This window comes from Tympanuchus pallidicinctus, unplaced genomic scaffold (genome assembly GCF_026119805.1).
Source record: "Tympanuchus pallidicinctus isolate F22 unplaced genomic scaffold, pur_lepc_1.0 scaffold16, whole genome shotgun sequence".
NCBI lineage: Eukaryota > Metazoa > Chordata > Aves > Galliformes > Phasianidae > Tympanuchus > Tympanuchus pallidicinctus.
In genome coordinates this window covers 19,009,367-19,028,168 of record NW_026294679.1, presented here as the reverse complement: position 1 = coordinate 19,028,168, position 18,802 = coordinate 19,009,367, and the positions used below count along the sequence as shown (strand labels likewise).

Genomic DNA, 18,802 nt, shown 5'->3' with positions numbered 1-18,802 from the left:
ACATCTCTGTATTTGATTTATTCCACAGCCAGAAGCCAGCCTTCAGTTCCTCGCTCCAAGAGTGAGATGGACCATATTGACTCAGAGAAGGTGTTTAAGAGGTCTGCCACTTTGCCCCTACCAAACCGTACTTCATTGCTGAAATCCAGCCCTGAAAGGTGACCCGAACTAAGATATGTTTGGATCAATAGTGGAAGAGTGTCTGAAAGTTGTGAATAGGAAGAGAACAAATACGGAAGTTTAGGTTCACGACTCCAGTTGTTTTTGGGGAGGTGGAGGTGTATTTTTAACTCTGACTTGTCTGCAGGACACTAATTAACTCCTTTGTTGCCGCGGCTTCCTCTGCCATTGCATCATTTACTGAGCAGGCATCACACTCACTATTACATAGGTAGTTTTCTGCTGGGGTGAGCAGTGTTTCCTAGGGTATTGTCTCTCCACATAAGCATAGTGGAAGCTCTCCGTTTAATGTGACACTGTAAAGATGCCTCAGTATACAAGTGAACAGCAGTAATTGCATAGGGGCAAGAAGTGAATTTATGCTGAACCTTGGTAAAAGTTTTTTACACTGCCCTTCTCTGAGTCGTCTCACTCATAATGGACTTTACTGGAAGTAGATTTGAGTTAGCTTTCATGATTACTAGTAAGCTTTCAAGATGATTTCCATCCTGATCTTTTGCTTTGTTTGTTACCAAGCATTTAAAAACTCTTTATAAGAGTAATGAATGCATTTACCAAATGAAGGGAAAGCAGAAAGGGCAATGAATATTGTATGTCCTGTGGAATTCTCCCAGCTTTTGAATTGTTCCTCCTTCCTTCACTAACTTCCTCATGCTTTTAATGTTTTTCACTTAATGCCTCAAATATGTAATGCTGTGATTTGAGAGTGCTATTTCGGTAAACATCTCAGGCCATAGAACTGATGGAACATCTCTTCCTTACACAGAAGTTGAAGGCAGAGTACATTGGCCCTTTGCGAAAATTCTTGCAAATGGAAGAGTTGTGATAAGTAGTGCTTCCTGTTATCTAGTAACGAAACAATGTTTCACCAGGGCAAAGTTTCTCTGGGACTGGAATCTTAAGCCGTCAAGTTAATTCCAAGCAGTAATGATTAACACTGTGGAAGTTTGCACAGTGTTGATGGTCTAGTCATTTTGATTATCATCTTGCCTTACTTTAAAAGAGAACTTACTTGCCTGTGTCTTCCAAAATCAGTGAAGAGAGAAGGGTATCTCAGTGGGTGGTTCCTATTGTCAACCGGATCAATAGGGTAAGTGGGAGCAAACCTGGAGCAGCAGTAGTTCTGGTTAGACTGCTGCACTTCTGTGTGAAGAGATGATAACTCAGTGGCATGGCAAAAATGGAGTGGTTTAGCAGGAGAAATTAGTCTGAATTTTCCTCCACGTTTGGACACACTGGTATTTGTGAGCTTAATTTGTACTCCATCATTACATTATTTTCAATCAGGAAAGACATTAAACTCTGACATTTCATTGAAAGTATGAAAAAGACACCCAACCCATCGTATTCCAGTGGTTTCAGCATCTGAGCTGTGTCAAATTCTTCTTGTTGTAGAAAAACAAATATACAATCATGAGTCCTATCTGACCTGCTTCTCTCACAGCACATTTCTTTCCAGAATGAAGGAAGTACTCTAATGAAACCAGGATTAGCAGGAGAAGGTGCCTGTCAAAAGAAGTACTTGCTTCCATGGAAACCACAGTGATTTGCATTAACTGATATTTCTTTCCCCAGGACGGACTGGGAGCCTCCAGACAAGAAGGTGGACACTAGAAAATACCGTGCAGAGCCCAGGAGCATTTATGACTATCAGCCAGGAAAGTCCTCAGTTCTGAACAGTGAAAAAATGGTAATGTTTATCTTTTCCTAGAGTGTGCCTTAATCCTGTGAATGTGATATATACATGATATACATGATATACATGATATACATGATACTGAGTGCTTGTCCAGTTCCATTCCGATAGGATTCCTTATGTTTACATTGCAATGATCGTGTGATGTATTCTGTTGTATTTTGTTTTGAAAATCGTTTTGCATAACATTGTCTCTCTTTATAAAGCAAAATCCATGAGGACTGAGAGGCTGCTTTACTTTGGGATATGTTGTTTTCTGTGTTAAGTATGGATCACTAACCCTAGTTTTTAATCCGTGTTTGACACTGACCTCTGCAGCAGCTGTGTCGCCAGCTGTACTTTTTCTAGGGCACAGAAGTAGGGTTGAAAGCATTATGAAACAAAACTGCCTGGTTCAGTTTCTATGTTCTTTTGATGCCATTAGCTTTAAACACTGAACAACTTCTTAGAGTGCTAGTAATGTGCTTCAGCGGATGCTTCTGAGATGCTTTAGGACACAGCCCCTTGGCTACTTTCTTCCTCAGCTAGATCTCACTCCTTCCATGGCAGAGGTGGCAGAACTGAATGTGAGCTGACCCCCCAGCTACACTAGTGTGTGACCTGGAATATTAAGTGAACTGTTACCAATTTTAGTTCGAATTAGTAAGCTGTGAGTTGTGACAAATAGGGCAAATACAAAAATCTCACTCTGCAGGCTTGGATGAGAAGACCTGGGAAGCAACAGGGAGGAAAGGTGATGTTAACCTCTGTCAGTCCTGCATAAATCAGCTCTACCTACTTAAGGTCCTTCAGTTTACAAGCACAACTGTGAAAGCGCTAGGAGATACTGAGTGAGGTTATTAGTGAATAACCAGTTTGGTATGTAAATATGTAATTGTTCTGTGTAGGCATTAATCCGAAGGACTTGGTTGGAATTGCTAATTCCAGGTGAGATTCCAAATGTAAACTGCACTCTGTGCCTTAACAATTCAAAAGTTGATCCAAACAGTCCCTCACTGACTTCAGGACAGTCACCCCTGACCAGCGTATGATCTGGGGCCTTTTGGACTACTAGGCAATGGGTGGCTCTCAATTGTACTGGGAGTTGGCTCAACCCAATAGAGAAAGCACCGGGGAGGAGTAGTTTGAGCTTGGTATGACAGTGCCACTTCTTCAGTGCATCGTGGATTAAGATTTCTGCTGAGCTCAGCGGCAATTTTGTCTCTTGATAAATAGCCAAGATTAAAGCTTGTAGCAAAAGTCCTGCATCATCTGTATACTTAAGCCTTAAAAAAGGTCTGACATAACCAGTGGTACTATTTATGCATTCAGACTTCTTGAGTTACTTAATGGAGCTGTTTAATCAGAATCTAAAAGCCAAAAGCAGGACCATCATTCAGTGCAATTGAGAAAAACTGTACTGAGATCACCAAAGACAAGAATGCTATAGCTGTGTTACTTTTGATGATTTTTTTTTTTTTGAGCTTTAATTTCAAACCACAGATCACAGGAAAAAGAACATCTTGAAATAGTAACTTCATAATCTACATCAGTCTCATTAAGTACAACAGTAACTAGTCACTGTTTAGTAACTAGGTCTATCTTTGTGTTTCTGAGGAAGCAGCAGATTTGTGAATATCTCCTGGTGATCACACCAGGAGCTGTGGCTATCAGAATCCCAATCCAAGACCATTGCAGGGCAATGAAGAGCCTTCCACTGACGTCAGTGGTTTTTTTATTATCTTCAGTAACTGCAGTTACATAATGAGATGAGTACTTGAGCTAGAGTGCAATAAAGGAAAAAAATGGAGGCATTGTCCAGGCGACAAGAGATCAGACACAACATAACCATTTATCTTTCAGATAGAAGTGTTGCCCCTCTTTCAGAATCAGTTGTATGCTCTTTCCATAGAGCCTTTTTTGTTGTTGTTGTTTTTGTTTTTGTTTTTGGTTTTTTTTGTTGCGATGCCTCTGATGGCTGTGGCCATCTGAAACATCCAGCAGTGCCAAGCAATGCTGGGAACTGCCCCCACCTCAGTAACCCCATCACACGAAGATTTGCATCAGGACACACTTCGTGTTGTATGAATAAAAGGAAATTTTCTTTTCAATTGTAGTATTTTCTGTCCTGTCTGATTTTCCTTCATTTTAGTTCAGTCTGATTCTCTTAACATTTATTTGTGAAGAAACAAGTAATACTGTCTCTCTGTATCCATCTTATCAGAGAATATTCAGAAATGTGCTTTCTCTGACCTGTGTCCGCTTTGTTTTAGAAAACCACCTTTCACCCTGTTTGCAATGTATAGAACAGGGTTTCTCACATTTTCATGTGCTGTTAAAGATGCAGTATTTTGCTATGTTTGATTCAAGTCTCACTGAATCTCACTTGTTTTGTTTGTTTTAACCAAATGATGGTTTAAAGAGATTCAACCAGTACCTGTGCTTTGGTCTCAGTGGAAATGCCTGACAGTAGAACTGGGGGACTGAGTGACTCCCAGCCCTTCCAGTGAGCCTCCAGTGAATCTGGGCAAGCTGCATAATCTCTTTCTGTGCGAGTCTCCTGATCTGTAAAATGCAATTCATTCATATTCATGTATCTCACAATGATGCTTAACTGATGTTCGCAAAGCAGTTCATAGCTTTCATGAGAGATGCTATAGAAATTTCAAATTATCAGGCTAAATATCGACATTTTAGAACAGAAACTATGGAATCTGCATCTTTAACAGTCTTTTTCTGTGTATTCTTTGCATAATGTTATCCTTCTCTTTCTTCCATTCCCCTATCACCAATTCCTTTAGACTCGGGATATAAGCCCAGAAGAGATAGATTTAAAGAATGAACCTTGGTATAAATTCTTTTCGGAATTGGAGTTTGGGAAACCGGTAAGTTTGATAGTTGCAGTGACCAATAAAATCAACCTGCCTTTTTTTTTTCCCCCCCCTTTTTTTTTTTTTTTAATTATTGTCACATCTCTTTGCTAGGCTCTAAACGTGGAGCAGCTGCCTTACTCATTTAAAAATGACTGTTCATAATACCACCCTGGTATTGATGCAAAATAGTCCTTTTATGATTGCTTGGAGTATTTTGAGGCCATTTACAAACACTCCCCACCTTCCAGCTGTATTTACCAACAAGACAATATTTTTGTTTTTGCACACCACAATTCAAACTGCATTATTACTCTTAATGGTAGAAGTAATGCCCTGTTCTCACTGAGAGTCCTCTTTCAATTTCCCATCTTCTAAGAAGATTTAGGAATGCTGATAGGTAGCTTTAAATCTAGGTAAATCAGTTACTTATTTCTGGCCTCACCTTGTAAACTATGGATCAGTAATTTGCAGTTATCCATGCCTGATTATGAGCCTGTTTCCTGATTCTTTCCTTATTCATGTACCTGCCTGTTGCCCAAATGATGTGCATCAGGCTGCATTGAATAGCCCTGGCCATTCCCTGAAAGCGAAGGAATCTGATAACAGAGTGCTTTCTTTTCAAGTAGAGCTGTGTTGTTTTCTGTATGGGGGGAAAAAAGAAGAAAGGGGAAGAAAGTAAAAGCCTTGATCACTCACTCTGGAAAAGGATGAAGCAAAGCTTAATTATTAGATAGGACAAAGGACATTTTGATGGAAGAGCACATCAGTGATTAGGGCTGCCAGCAAAAAAAAAAACAAAAAAAAAACAACAGACAAAAACAGGGTCTGTATAATTTTCTCACCAACTAAACTGATTCTCACTGATTAAACACAATGAACCTCATCATTAAATGCTGTTTAATAAGCTACTCTTACTGCACCAGAGGGTCAGCATCAGCCTCTCACATTTATCCAAGTACAGTGGCTGTTTCCTCTTTTTCTTTGAAACTGTCGAATACCCACACACGCCACTTTTGAACACTGCTGAGATTTCCATGCACATATGATAAAACAAATATGTTTTAGAGTTCAGCACTGGTTTCAAAGCCTATTGCACATGGACGCCAGAGGGCAGGTTTTCTTTAAACCTAAGCATTGCTCACAGTTCTCAAGGATATGATTAAATCCCTCTGCAGTTTATAGATGTCTGAATTTGGGTGGGTGCCTATTCTGATTGCATATAGAAATAGTATAATTTCTGCTGGAAAACAGGCACGATCAGTGGCTGGGCTGTCCATTCTGTCATTGGCAACTGTGTTTTATAGCAAAGAGCCTTCCGACATATGCTACGTAGGCCTCAAAGGTGTTTGAGATGTCCATGACTTTTGTTAAGGCCTGGTTTTTTACAGTTTGCCTTTAAGTGACTGCCCATGTCAACTTCCTCTGTCTCCAAAACCATATATGTTCATCCTGGTACATTATACCAGACAGTGAATGTGGCGCTATGTGCGTAGTGCTTCAGCATTACATTGGGCATTTTAATTGAGGATGCTATTTCAGACTTTTACTGATAGCTGCTCTTGAACAAGACAAATTCAACAAAGCTCTCACTGAGCCCTGCAACCACAGCCAAATAGTAGTCTTCATGTATCATTGCTCACTTTAGCCACAATAAGATCTGATTTTTGTGACTAGTTGTGGCTAAGCCCCATTTACATTGGTCAGGCTTTCCCTGCCTAGTGCTGCAGATAATGTATACTTGTAAAAGCATATTTTCCCATTTTTATGGCTTTAATATGGCGGCTATGGAACATGGACAGTAAACACCCTTGATAGAAGGAAGCACAGTATTCTTGCAAGGCTGTGGTATCTCCAAACATACCAGAATGACCAGGATAGGGGTTTGCATTGAGGAAAGCCTATGCACTTCCTAAGGACAGCTGAAGCAGTGCTCTGCTGGTTGAACATCCCAGATATGTTTCTAGGGAGATATGTTGATGTGTGCCTGCAGAGCATCGGAAGATTGCTCTGTGCAGCATGGATGCTTTTCCAGGGTGTTGCAGAGACTGAATCCCCACATTCTCCTTCTTTCTTCCCAACCTCTGATCTTGCACTCGATGGTACACCTTCCCTCTCCCCCCACCAGCCAAATTTGGTGGCCAGCCAGTCTAGAGCTTCACTGTCTTCTGTTGGGATTGTGGGGTCACACATGTGGACACTGGACACTTCTCCCAGCCCCTGAATTTGTTCTTTGCTATGAACAGAGGACTGGAAAAAGGGTTCATGCATATCCTGCCTTCTTACCTGCTTTCCTCCGCTTCCTATCTCCACGTCTCAAACCTGAATCTTTACAGCACCATCTTGTCTACTGGCTGCTGATCTCATGCCCTAGTGTCGCAGTCCAAGTTTAGAAGTGAGCCTGATTCAAACTACAGACCCAGACTGTCTGGAAACCTGATGGAATTTGGACCAAGACTCAAATGTTGTAGCTCAATCATGCTTTCATGATTCCCTGTCAGATACTTTGATAATATAGTTCTGTCAGTCAGTACAGACTCCTAGGATGATGCTAAGCTTGTCAACCAACAGAGATTACTTTGTTTGCAGAAGAGCAGAAGTATTTTGATTTTACAAAGTAAGAACGAAGTGTTTGAACATGTCAGTGAGGTGCACGTCTGGTAAGAGAAGGATATTGGTACAGCATTATTCGGGTAGGACAAAGGTCTTTCACTCTGAATAATCTTCCCTGATATTTACACATACATAAAATAGGAAAAATTGTATTTTGAAATAGCCTTTATTTGTAGGATCAATTATAAGTAAGTATTTCCCAAACTTGCCTGTGCCCGACTCTCTCCACCAAAAGAAAAAACACACCACAAACCATCTCCCCAGAAGAGAATAATAGCAAATAACAACTCTGCATTCTCATTGCCCCACAATGCCAACACTGGAAATTCAGCCATTTGTTCACATGGTATGTATTCAGAGTCTGGTGTGGGTGGGAAAGATATCTCCCTTTTCTTTACCAAAGGCCCTTATTTTACCCTTTCCTTTTGAAAAGAAGAATGAGCAAAAAAATGCTTTTTATGACTATGTGATTTTTTTTCCCCATTTTGTTTTGTGATTTTTTTTTTTTTGTGTCTATATTAAGAATGCTTTAACCACAGCTGCAGGCTCCTCCTAGAGAGCCCTAAATCCCTTTGAGTGCCTCACAGTAATAAAGCTGTCCCCAAATACTACTGAAAGCAGCCCCTCCCAGACTGCATGTGTGCTTCCTTTTACCTCCTGTGATCTCTCGATGTTCGTGCTAGAACGGATTTATCCCTCTTTCTATCTCTCTTTCTCTGTTTTGTTGTTTGTTTTTAATTTCTTTTCAGTGTTGATGCAAATCCCCTATTGTATTCCCGCTCTGTTTTAATCCAGTTTCCATATTCTCTGTGATGTCTTCCTTATCTTCATTTCCTCATTTCCTTCCTCTGCTTTCCATCAGCCTCCAAAAAAGATTTGGGATTATACTCCTGGAGATTGCTCTATCCTTACTAGAGAGGATAGAAAGGTAATTGTGTCTCACGTACGTTGTACTACAGCATCTGCTGCGTGTGTGTGTGTGTATGTGGATTTCTTTTGTAACATTGCTTGGGTTTTGTGTGCCTGTGAGTGATTTTATTTTTTAAATAGGCTTGAGCTCATTTGCCTAACAAGTAGTTAGTAATTTGATTTAATAAGCAATTCTTAAACCATAATCAGCAGTAGTTTAGAATGGTGGTTTTGCTATCTTGACTTGCAATGATAATTATACTAACAGCCTATTGTCACAGTATCTTTTTTTTTTTTTTTTTTTTTTAACAGGTGAGTTTTATAATTTTATTGTTCGTAGAATTAGATCCTAGCAGGCCTGCGTGTCTTTTAATTTTGAATGTTAAATGCCTAAATCAATTTCCTCTGTAACCATTGAAACGCAATTAATTAGTAGTGGATTTCTGTTTATTGTCCATACCATCTTTGACTTTTTCAATTAAAAAGGCTCGCTTATTTATTTTTCAGAATTAACATTCCTTTGATATCCCCTAACCCTAAGCATCATTTTCCCATTCTTCTTCTCCTTCTTTAACCAGACTGATCTAGAAAAAGACCTCTACCTCTACCAGACTGAGTTAGAGGCAGATTTAGAAAAAATGGAGAAGCTTTATAAAGCGCCACATAAAAAGCCACAGAAGGTATTTCCTATTCTTTTCATGCTGCCAATCCCTGTTTCCAAACTCTCTGCTCTAATCTATTCGCTGCTGGATGATTATTAAATGAGGTTGGGATAAATAATGGTTCTGACCATTCTGACTGCATGGCTTGCTGTGTCGCTGTCAGAAATAATAGAATGTGATGCTGAGAATCCGGCTTGAAATCCATTTTCAGAAACAGCAATTTCCTCTCCCCCCATTCCTTTTCAGCTACCCGTCCCCCACCCTGTCCCCCTTTAGGGTTTTGAGTTCGGTGTCTGCAAAAAAAAAAAACAACAACAACAAACCCTCTCTATTTTTCACATGAATAGGCAGCAGCAATCAGCTTAAAATTCTTGCTTAGCCTCACGTCATCATCTCGTGCCTTTCAAGTGTGTTGCCATCAACCCTCCCTTTGCACAAGCCTTGCTGCTCCCTGCTAGCAGCGTGTGCTGCCCAACATTTGGATATTCCCCAGAGATTTTACATCATTTTCCCTACCCTGCACCTTGCCGTGGCCTTCCAGGGCAGGTCAGCTGCTGCCACTCCGAGGCTCCGCAGGACCCGAACCATGAAATGATAGATTAAATTGGTAACACGCTATTTTTTTCTTTTGTTGGGCTTTTTTTTTTTTCTCTCTCTCTCTTTGAAACTGCGGCATTTCAACAGGACGTGAACAAGCTGCTTTTTCAAACCCAAGATTTGCTTTTTCTTCCATTGTACAAATCCTCAGGTAGATGAGGGGAGACCAAATGCAGCATTTCTTTTAAAATTGCCTTCCATTTTTTCAATAATGTGCCTAGGTAGCATTAGATGGATTTAAAGCAAGTGGATAAGATCTGGCTTTTGCTCTTGAACTTGTGCAGCTCGCATTGCTTCTCTTAAGTAAGGAAATGGAACTGAAATGTTGCTTTTCTTGTTAGCGCTTTGTTGTTTTTTTTTTTGAATGCTTAAGAACGTATTGTGCTGCAGAAACGTAATGTACCTTTAAAGCAGCATTGGGCAGTGACTGGTTGGGGGGAAAGCTTGGGGAAATAATGATGAGCATGTGTCTCCTGGTCCTGGCCCAGCTGATTATCTCTTCTTGCTTTTGGCTTTATGCACAATGACTCATTGGCAGACAAAAGAATAGGCGCTGCAAAAAGGCATTGGCTGTGCTAAAAACCTGTCACTGCCCTAAAGGAACTCGGAAAATCGTTGCTTTTCTGCAAAGATATCGGCAGCTTAAATTGCATTTTGCCTTAAACTTCCATGTCTCATAAATGCTAATATTTGGGCGATGGAAAATGACTTAAGCAAGCCTTTTTCTTATTCCTGGCATGTAAGTGTGTATCAATTACTCCTTTGTTTGGACTTTTGCAGAATACAGCAGGTGTTACTCCTCTGGAAACTTCCACAGACCATTCTTCCTAGTAAGTTTTCAAGTTGTTTTTTGATATCTCTTTTATAGTCTGGCAGCATGTAGGACACGATATAGGGTGCTGGAAATGGGCTGGCTCTGTTTTTTGGTGATGGATATATAGGCAGATGCATGTCCCAGGAAAATTCTACATGTACTTTAGATGAGTTCAGGTATGATGCCTGCTCTTTGGTCTTGAATGAATTTTGTAGTGATTACAGGAGTGGTGGCAATGCTTAGATATGAATTGCTATTGTGCTAGGCAAAAACTTTTTAAAAAACAAGCAGAATTGTAACTCCATCTTGATGCAACTTACACTAAGATATAACATATTTGCCAACAATTTTGTTGCCTGGTAACAAAAAAGAAATTTATTTCCTTTATTCTTGTGAGATTGTCTCCCGTTACATGTTCCCAGGTAGGCATGCCAGAGGAAAAGGATGATGTTTTTCAAAGGCAGTGACTTTTAGCTTCTAGGAAGGGAAAACTAGTAGTCGTAGCGATATTTCTCAGAGATTGAATGTGGCACTGGTTTTCTGGAAGAATACTTAATATTAACTCTGGCTAATCGACTGGTACATGGAGCTGGTTTGCTTCGAAAGAGAAAGAAAAAAAGTCCCTGGGTGAAATGCTGAGCTGTGCTGAGTTCCTCCTCCTGTGAAGCTGCTGCTTCCTGTAACCAGACTGCTGCTTGGCATTTCCCAAAGGTCCAAGGATCTCCTTGGTGTGCGTGGGTTGTTGGGAAAGGCATGCTCTCCTTCAGGCATCCAACTGACATTATGTCGTTCGTTGTTCCCATGACTTTTTAGTTTTCTTTTGGTAGAGAGAGAGAAGTAAAGCAAATGGAAATCTCCAAGATTAGCATGAATGAATAACTTACTTTTGACAGATGCTGATAAGAATCTTGAGTTCCTGACTGTCCCAGAAATGTTACCAAAGCAGTGAAACCTCTGTTTTTGGTAGGCGGGACAGGTTTGCTCTCCTGCAATCATGTCATCTGCTGGAGCCTGTCTCAGTTCCCCCTGAAGTCTGGTAGCACAAGCTGCGCTGGTGGTTGTAGGAGTTGTTCTAGGCCTTGAAAACTTGAAAAGTAATTCATGGGAATGCATGTGACCTAGTTTTCCTTGTCCAGAAACAAAAAACTTCTTTTTGTTCTAGACATTGTGTAATTCCACTCTCACAGGCAGTCCTCTGATGCTTATGAAAGCTTTCTCTTTGCCCTGTAACTACAGCATCCATCCAAAATAACCAGATGTGTGTACAGATTTACCCACAAGCAGGCGTAACTACAAGCATTTCCACACTTGCATACATTTGAATCACTCCTGGATATCATGATGCAAACCAGCCATCAGAACATTTCTGTGAATTGGCAAAAGGCTATTATTATTATTATTATTTTAACTTTCTGGCAACCAAGCTTTGGGCTAGGAATAGCTTTATGTGTGAGACTGCATCTTATTCTGAAGAGCTTGGTTGAGAATGCAGACTGGTATCAGATGAACTCAGCTCAGCTTTTAGGAAAAAAAATCTGTCTGATTGCTTAGCAAATGTTTTGCACCTTGAATGGCCCTTCATATCATGAAATGTTTTTTGTTGTTTGGGTTTTTTTTTGGCTTGTCTTCTTCAAAGAGTGAACAGTGAAATCTAGGTATCAGATGTGGGGATGAACTGGCTGTCAGATTCATGACCAAGGAAAGGAATTTGTAATAAACTGTCAATACTTAAGGGCTTAAGAAATTACGATTGTGCTTGTTTTTTACATCTGTCTCAGAATTCAGCATTTTGTTTTTGTGTCAGTGAGAGTCTGGGACATGATGTTTCCTGTAGTGCAAGTCTGAGGGAAAGCTGAACACAACTGTGCACATCTGGGAAATTTCTCTTAAAACAGTAGTGTCTGTAGCCCAAAGCTGTTCCTTCTCTGCAAAGTCCCTCATTGAATGACTTGAAAAATCTGTGAATCTTGGCCTGTAATGCTGGCTGGGAGGCTGACGTAGTTCTGATGGATTCCTGAGCAGCTGTTCTTTGCAGCAGGGAAGAGAAAGTGCTAGTGTTTGAGGAGAGAGGACTGGAACTGGAAGATAAACATGCCGCTTCCAGCTAGCCACTGAATTTCTGTTCATCTGCAAGGGAACCATGCATCTCCTCTATGAGCCTGTTGTCTCATCTGTAAAATAAAGGAGGAGTGCTTTCCTGCCACCTGCTTTCTGGGAGTCTGAGCTAGGAGAGCTCCCTCAGGCTGAGCATACTGTGGGAGCACAAAACTTGCAGTATTTTTGCAGTATATTCATAACCTCTTCATTCAGCGTCAGTTCTTTATGTACAGTCTATTCTGGGGTTTACAGGTGTGGTTTTCTCTTTCACTGCATGAAGCTTTCAACAAATGCAAGTGACCCACTAGCATCTACTCCCCCCCTTTTTTTTTCCAAACTGTTTTTCAGCTCCACATATTCACCCAACTACCACACAGCGAAGAGGGATTCAGAACCAGCACTAGGGGACCTTGCTGCCTTGGAGAATGAGAGACAGATTTACAAGAGTGTGCTGGAAGGCGGAGATATCCCGTTCCAGGGGCTGAGTGGTCTCAAGCGTCCTTCTAGCTCTGCTTCCACAAAAGGTGGGTTGTCAGGGTGTGGACCTGACCTCCATTCTGTACAATGTATCAAAAGTATGGTGGTATGGAGCAAAGCACTGCAGGGTTTACAGTCCTGCTCAAGCCAATTGAGGGTTCCTCTGTCCTTTCTCTTTGCCATCTCTAGTTTTCTTTCTTTTCTCCCTCAGCCCACACCAACCAGTGTTTTTCATGATGCCTTTACCTGATCCAGGTTCCTCATCACAGCAGGGACCAGCTCCCTCTCTCCCACACCTTCACGCTCCTCCAGGCTGCTTGATCTGGCCTTGCTGTCCATCTGCACCATGCATTGTCATGCTACAGCCCTTCCCTGCCTTTTCTGCTCTTTCTATTGGATCTCTCAGCAGGCCACAGCATGTCTGCTGGCCCAGATGCCCTGGGGTAGCTGGCACCATGTGTTCCACAGCCTCCTGCCTGAGGGGTGTGCAGAGAATGCACAGGACATTGAGACAGCAGTGCCCTGCAATCTGTGAGGCAGCAAGGCAGCAGAGACTGTTGTGTTCATCTCCCCATTCCTCCCCCCATTGTGGGCTCTCTAGAAGATTAAGTCAAGGAAGAGCTGGCTCCCATCAGGGAATTGTGTTAGGGAATGTATCTCTGAGCCAACTTCAACCTAAAAATGGCTTCAGATGAGGAGAGGACTGGGGAAAGAATGCATTGGGTTTCTGAACTGCTCTTCCTAAAAATAGTGCGTTCACACCAAAAAGGTCTCTGTCTCCATTTTCCAGCTATTTTTTTCAGCACTCTGTCCAGCCTTTGGGGCAGGGAGTTAAACTGGAGCTGAACAGAAAAAATCTGTTCAATTTATTGTTCTCCAAACGGCAATTGAGCCTGAATGGCTATTTTGACATCTTAATATGTACTCAAATCAGAAACAGATCTAAGAAACTGCAGTCACAGCTGAACCCAGACTGGATCTGATGTTAGAAAATGTCCTCATTTGACTCCTTGATTTTTAAAGGAAACATGGCTCACACCATTCTGAAGCATACTCAGTTTGCTCCTAGCACGGGGAATCTCTAATCTGGCTCTTGGGTAAGGCCAGCTGATGCAGCCTGCTTGTGCTTGCACAGTCAGCCCTTGATTTTTCTTCTCCCTCAGTAGTTAACTTTTTGGAAAGCACTATGGTGAGAACATAGTAGGTGTGATTACAGGCTTAATATTAAGCCACTTTTGCAATGTTAGTGCCTGTGCATTCGTGCTGACACCTTAATCCCGCCCAGAGTTCAGCTGCCCTTTTCCGTGATGCCACCGCTTCCCTGGAAGCTGATGATGTTCAGAACTATTTAGGACAATACCTTCAAAGTGCAGCAGGCACTTCTGGCTGAGCCTCTCATCTTAGAACTATTAGCAGCATTTCACCTACTTCTGTGAGCGCGGCTTGTTGTGCGGTGTCTTCCTGCTTTTCTTTATGTTTTGGAACATTGTTTCTTTAAAGTGCATTTTATGAAATCCAAGCATGTTTTCTCTCCTTTCTCAATAGCTTTCTAGCACTTAAGCTAACAGGTTGTATTTATTTTATTCTGCATGCTTACCAGTGGATCGTAAAGGTGGGAATGCTCATATGACTGCACCCTCTTCAGTTAATAGCCGAACCTTTAACGCTAGTCATACCGGTATGTTAGGTCACGCATGTAAACATAAGAAGCCCTTATCAGCTGCAAAAGCCTGCATTACTGAAATCCTCCCTTCTAAATTCAAACCCAAGCTAGCAGCTCCAGCTGCTCTTGGGCAGGACAAGAAGGGTATCTTGCTGTCTCATGAGAAAGCTCAAAGCTGTGAAAACCTTCGTAGCTCCGTTGCGTTGTTTGATAATAAAAAGTCTTTTATGGTAGACGTAGGGGAAAGCATAGAAAACATGTTGATGAAGTCAAAGCAGGAATATGTCATCAAGTCTGGCAGTACCATGAGCCTACAGGAGTATGGCACCAACTCTAGGAAAGGCTACCTATTCCCTGCCTCCAGGAAGAGCGGAATGGAGTTTACGATGCTGTATAAAGACATGCACCAGATCAACCGGTCCAGGATCCAGTTGGGCACAGTCTCCTCCTGCAGTGTGAGGGACATTGCATCTCAATTTGAGAACGAAGCAAAGGACAGGATGGAACACAGCCTTAGTCGAGAGGATTCAGAGCAGATCCCCAAAGACACTGTTTCCTCCCGTATCAGTGCCTTTGAACAGCTGATCCAGAGATCCCGATCGATGCCCGCACTTGACTTTTCCACTGGACAAAGCAAATTCACTACTTCTCTCCAGTCTAAAGCTTGTCTAGGTTCTGCCTACTCCGCAGAGATTCTTCTGGATTTGCCAAAAATAAACCAAGAAGAGAAGGATGCTGCCAGTTTGGCAGACAAATCCTCCCATTCCTGCAGCAACGTGGAGGACACAGCTTCAGATGTCAGTGATGCTATCCCAATGGACACACTTTCAGCTTGCACAGATGAGATAGATCTCCTCTCAAATGCTTCCAATGACAGTGGCAGCAGCAACAGCAACATCAATGGGCCTCAGAAGCATAAAGTCAACAGATGCAAAGGCACATGCCCAGCTTCCTACACCAGGTTCACTACCATCCGAAGGCATGAGCAGCAGCAAGCCATCAGGAACACTGATTCCAAAGGAATCTATGGGGACAGACACACGCTCCCCAGAAATGTCTACCTAATGAGCCCACTTCCCTTCCGAGTGAAAAAGCCCTTCCAGCACAAGTCCAGCAGGACTCCACCCCCAGACTGCCCTGGAACCCTGGCAGTGCCCAGCCCCCAGAACCCGGATGACCCCATACAGCTGCAGGGGAGTGTAGGAGACAAGAGTCATCACTTCCAGCATGAGCTGTGCTCCAGAAGCAGGCCTCTAGCCCCCAGGCGCCTGTCTTCCTTTGATGTTGTGGAGAGGCTTAGCTACTTCCCCAGCATGGGATCTAGCCGAGATAGCTCCATGGGCCGCTCTGACACTCCTGACTCCTTACACAATGGGAACCCAATTCCATATGCCCTCTATCACAGCTTGGACACAAACAACAACCCGCAAAGTGAACTTGGGACGTACCTAGGAGGTGGCTTTTTGTGTTCTTTACCACTGTCCCTTCATCTGTATTGCTTTCCCTCTCCTTCCTTTCACAACCCTTGCATTTTTACTCCCCACCCTTGCATCTCCTGACTCTCCCTATTTTTTTTTTTAATGGTGTGTCTTACGTCCTTTGCGTGTCTTGCTGAGCATTTTTGTTCAGGACATGTAAACAGCTGCACTTCTGAGAAACGGTTACCGCTGCCTTTCTAATCACACCGGGTTCAGCTGGTCTCTCAAGCAACTCCTGGGATACAAGAATCTCAACATGAGATATTTCTAGTCCTGTATCATTTGCACACATGGGAGTATAAAACAAACCCATATGATTTGCTTTAAGGAGCAGTTTCTCAAGGTCTGGTTGTGTGTGTGTGTGTGTGTGTGTGTTAAACTTTCCTCTGCAGTTAAATGCCAAATCATATTTTGATGGCAGCAAATCTTTTCTTCACAAAGTCCTTCTATGTTTTTATTCTTTCCCGTGCCTTTATTTTCTCCCTGTTTTTAGATCTTTGTTAACAAGTACAGCCCAAAAGGGAAAAAAATGAAAATAGATAAATTATCGACATCTGATTGGCAATTTAGTTAGTGGCAATTTTGAGAATCTTTACTATTTTAATGGAAGCAAATTGTTTAAAAATATTTATTTTTTTCCTTTCTGGTTATGCTAGGTAAATCCATTTGTATTTTAACTTCCTTATGTTGTTTCGAAGTAGATTCAGAATCACCAAGGCATTTTGCACCAGTTGATTACATGGAAACTCCAGAAGAAATTATCCGCAGGCGTTATGATGATAAAGAGGTAATGCCTTCTTCTATGGCCTAGTAACAGCTACTGCAGCTCCACACACAAGAAATAAGCTGTAACCCTTTTTAAAGGACAAATTATATGGTGACTGATATGTATATTGGAAGTTAGAACAAGAAAGTTTTAGTTTTAATACTGCTTCTAGTGCTGATTTATTGTGTGATGCATAGTTCCCTTTACCATTTGTTTAAAATGAACCTTACAGTTTGTGTCAGTTGCACAGAATGATGTAGAGGGGTTATAAAGAATGTAAAAAGGTTGGATAAGTATGTGAGATGTAGTGCAGCACCTCAGGACTTGCAGATAAAGATGAAATGTTTATTCTACAAGTGACTTAATTTTTTACTGTTCTCCAAGCAAGCCACTTGAGTCAGTATTAATCAGACTGGTCAGAATGTTCATTTCCTGTGGGAGCCCTCAGGTTTTGAGTAGAAAATGTAAGACATCCCAAGCCATCAGTAAGTGGGAAGCTTTTCCCTGGTGCAAACTAGAATTCTTTGATGTGTCATATTGTCAACAGAATGTGTCAGTCCTTTTCAAAATGGTTAGATAATGTATGGGCAAACTGAATAATAAGAAAGCAATACAGAATTTTCAGCACAGGGAGTATTCAAACAGAGCTAAAAAAGTTTAAAAGTGTTTGATTTCCAGAAAGCTGTTTGCAAAAGTAATTAATAATTGTAAAATGAAATAAAACCAAGGAGTATTTTTAATGAAGAATCATATTACCGTTCTGAGCTCAAGTGTTTGTGTATGTTTTGAAATATGGGTAAAAGGTTCTTAATTCCGATGTAAACAATATTTTTTTGCTGTCTTCTCCCATTAGTAATGCTCCCAGTGTCAAAATCCAGCAAGAAAAGTTACCTAAGAGCAGGGCTCTGAGTTCCACCTGCTGATTTCAAATTATAGAGCAGTACAGAAATATATTAATTGATCCCAGAGGAAGAATGGGGGAATCTGGAACCTGGGTGTGGGTAGACACTCTCCCAAGCTCCTTTCAGAGCTCAGGGGAGTTTGGTGCCTCAGCTTATGTGTGCAGCTGATCCAGGTCTCTTGGATGTCAATGAAAGAAACTCCTTGTTAGCCATCTGCATTATCTGCAGCCTCCCCTTATCTAATAAGCTCTCAGAGCCTGGCCCAAGCTTAGACAAACTCCTATTGACTTCCATCAGCTTTGGATCAGATCCACTCTATGAGCTGGATTTCCATTATGCCATTACTGCAATGTACTTTTGTGCCTGCTAAATCTAATGGTATTGTGTTCATTGAATCAGTATTCTGTGTTAAACTGTAAAGTCCCAGCTATTTTATTAAAGTCACATTTGTGGCAGCTTTCAAATGGCCTTAACTAGATGATTTACTGCCCATTTTATGCAATTTTATGGCAGAAACTTTTAGAGGACCAGAGACGGCTTAAACGTGAGCAAGAAGAAGCTGATATTGCAGCTAGAAGGCACACAGGGGTCATTCCAACGCACCATCAGTTTATCACTAATGAGCGATTTGGGGACCTCCTAAATGTAGACGATACAGCAAAGAGGAAATCTGGGTCAGAGGTCTGTTTTAGTTACCTCAGTCTGCTGCTTGACCCAAAGCAATATTTGCCTCTCACGACGTTGTGCTTTAGGCCGACATTAGCTCTTCAGAGAATGTTGTTTGTTTTTTTTTACCCCTTCCCTTTTCCCATTCTGGCTTCATTTAGAACTGCTTTGACTCTCGTGCCTGGTAAATTAATAGGTATCTCTATACCAAGCTGCATATGTTAAAGCATGCCTGCTGAGAATTGCTGGTGCACACATGTGATGCATGCCTTTAAATATCAGCTACTTTTAGTGAATCAAAGGCATTCTACATCCTTTGCATCATATTGCTACATTGCCTTCTGTCTGTGCCTTATGCTTAGAAACTTCATGCCTTGTTGACCTTGGCCATGTGACTGTCTCATAGTTTTTGTTAGAAATAGATTGCCTCATC

General features: G+C 41.6%; 1 protein-coding gene across 50 annotated transcripts in view; it reads left to right on the top strand.

Annotated features, from left to right (window-relative positions):
• The window catches only part of SORBS1 (sorbin and SH3 domain containing 1), a 108,580-nt gene that overhangs the window by 72,583 nt on the left and 17,195 nt on the right, over positions 1–18,802 (top strand). For 34 of the 50 annotated variants that reach the window (XM_052676909.1, XM_052676910.1, XM_052676911.1 and 31 more), the window contains 9 exons: positions 29–158; positions 1,756–1,870; positions 4,657–4,740; positions 8,201–8,266; positions 8,826–8,927; positions 10,287–10,336; positions 12,766–12,941; positions 16,737–16,822; positions 18,217–18,384. In XM_052676909.1, the coding sequence (XP_052532869.1) occupies positions 29–158; positions 1,756–1,870; positions 4,657–4,740; positions 8,201–8,266; positions 8,826–8,927; positions 10,287–10,336; positions 12,766–12,941; positions 16,737–16,822; positions 18,217–18,384 (977 nt within the window). The remainder of the gene's footprint in view (positions 1–28; positions 159–1,755; positions 1,871–4,656; positions 4,741–8,200; positions 8,267–8,825; positions 8,928–10,286; positions 10,337–12,765; positions 12,942–16,736; positions 16,823–18,216; positions 18,385–18,802) is intronic. The other 16 variants (XM_052676925.1, XM_052676936.1, XM_052676955.1 and 13 more) reach the window with 7 other exon arrangements.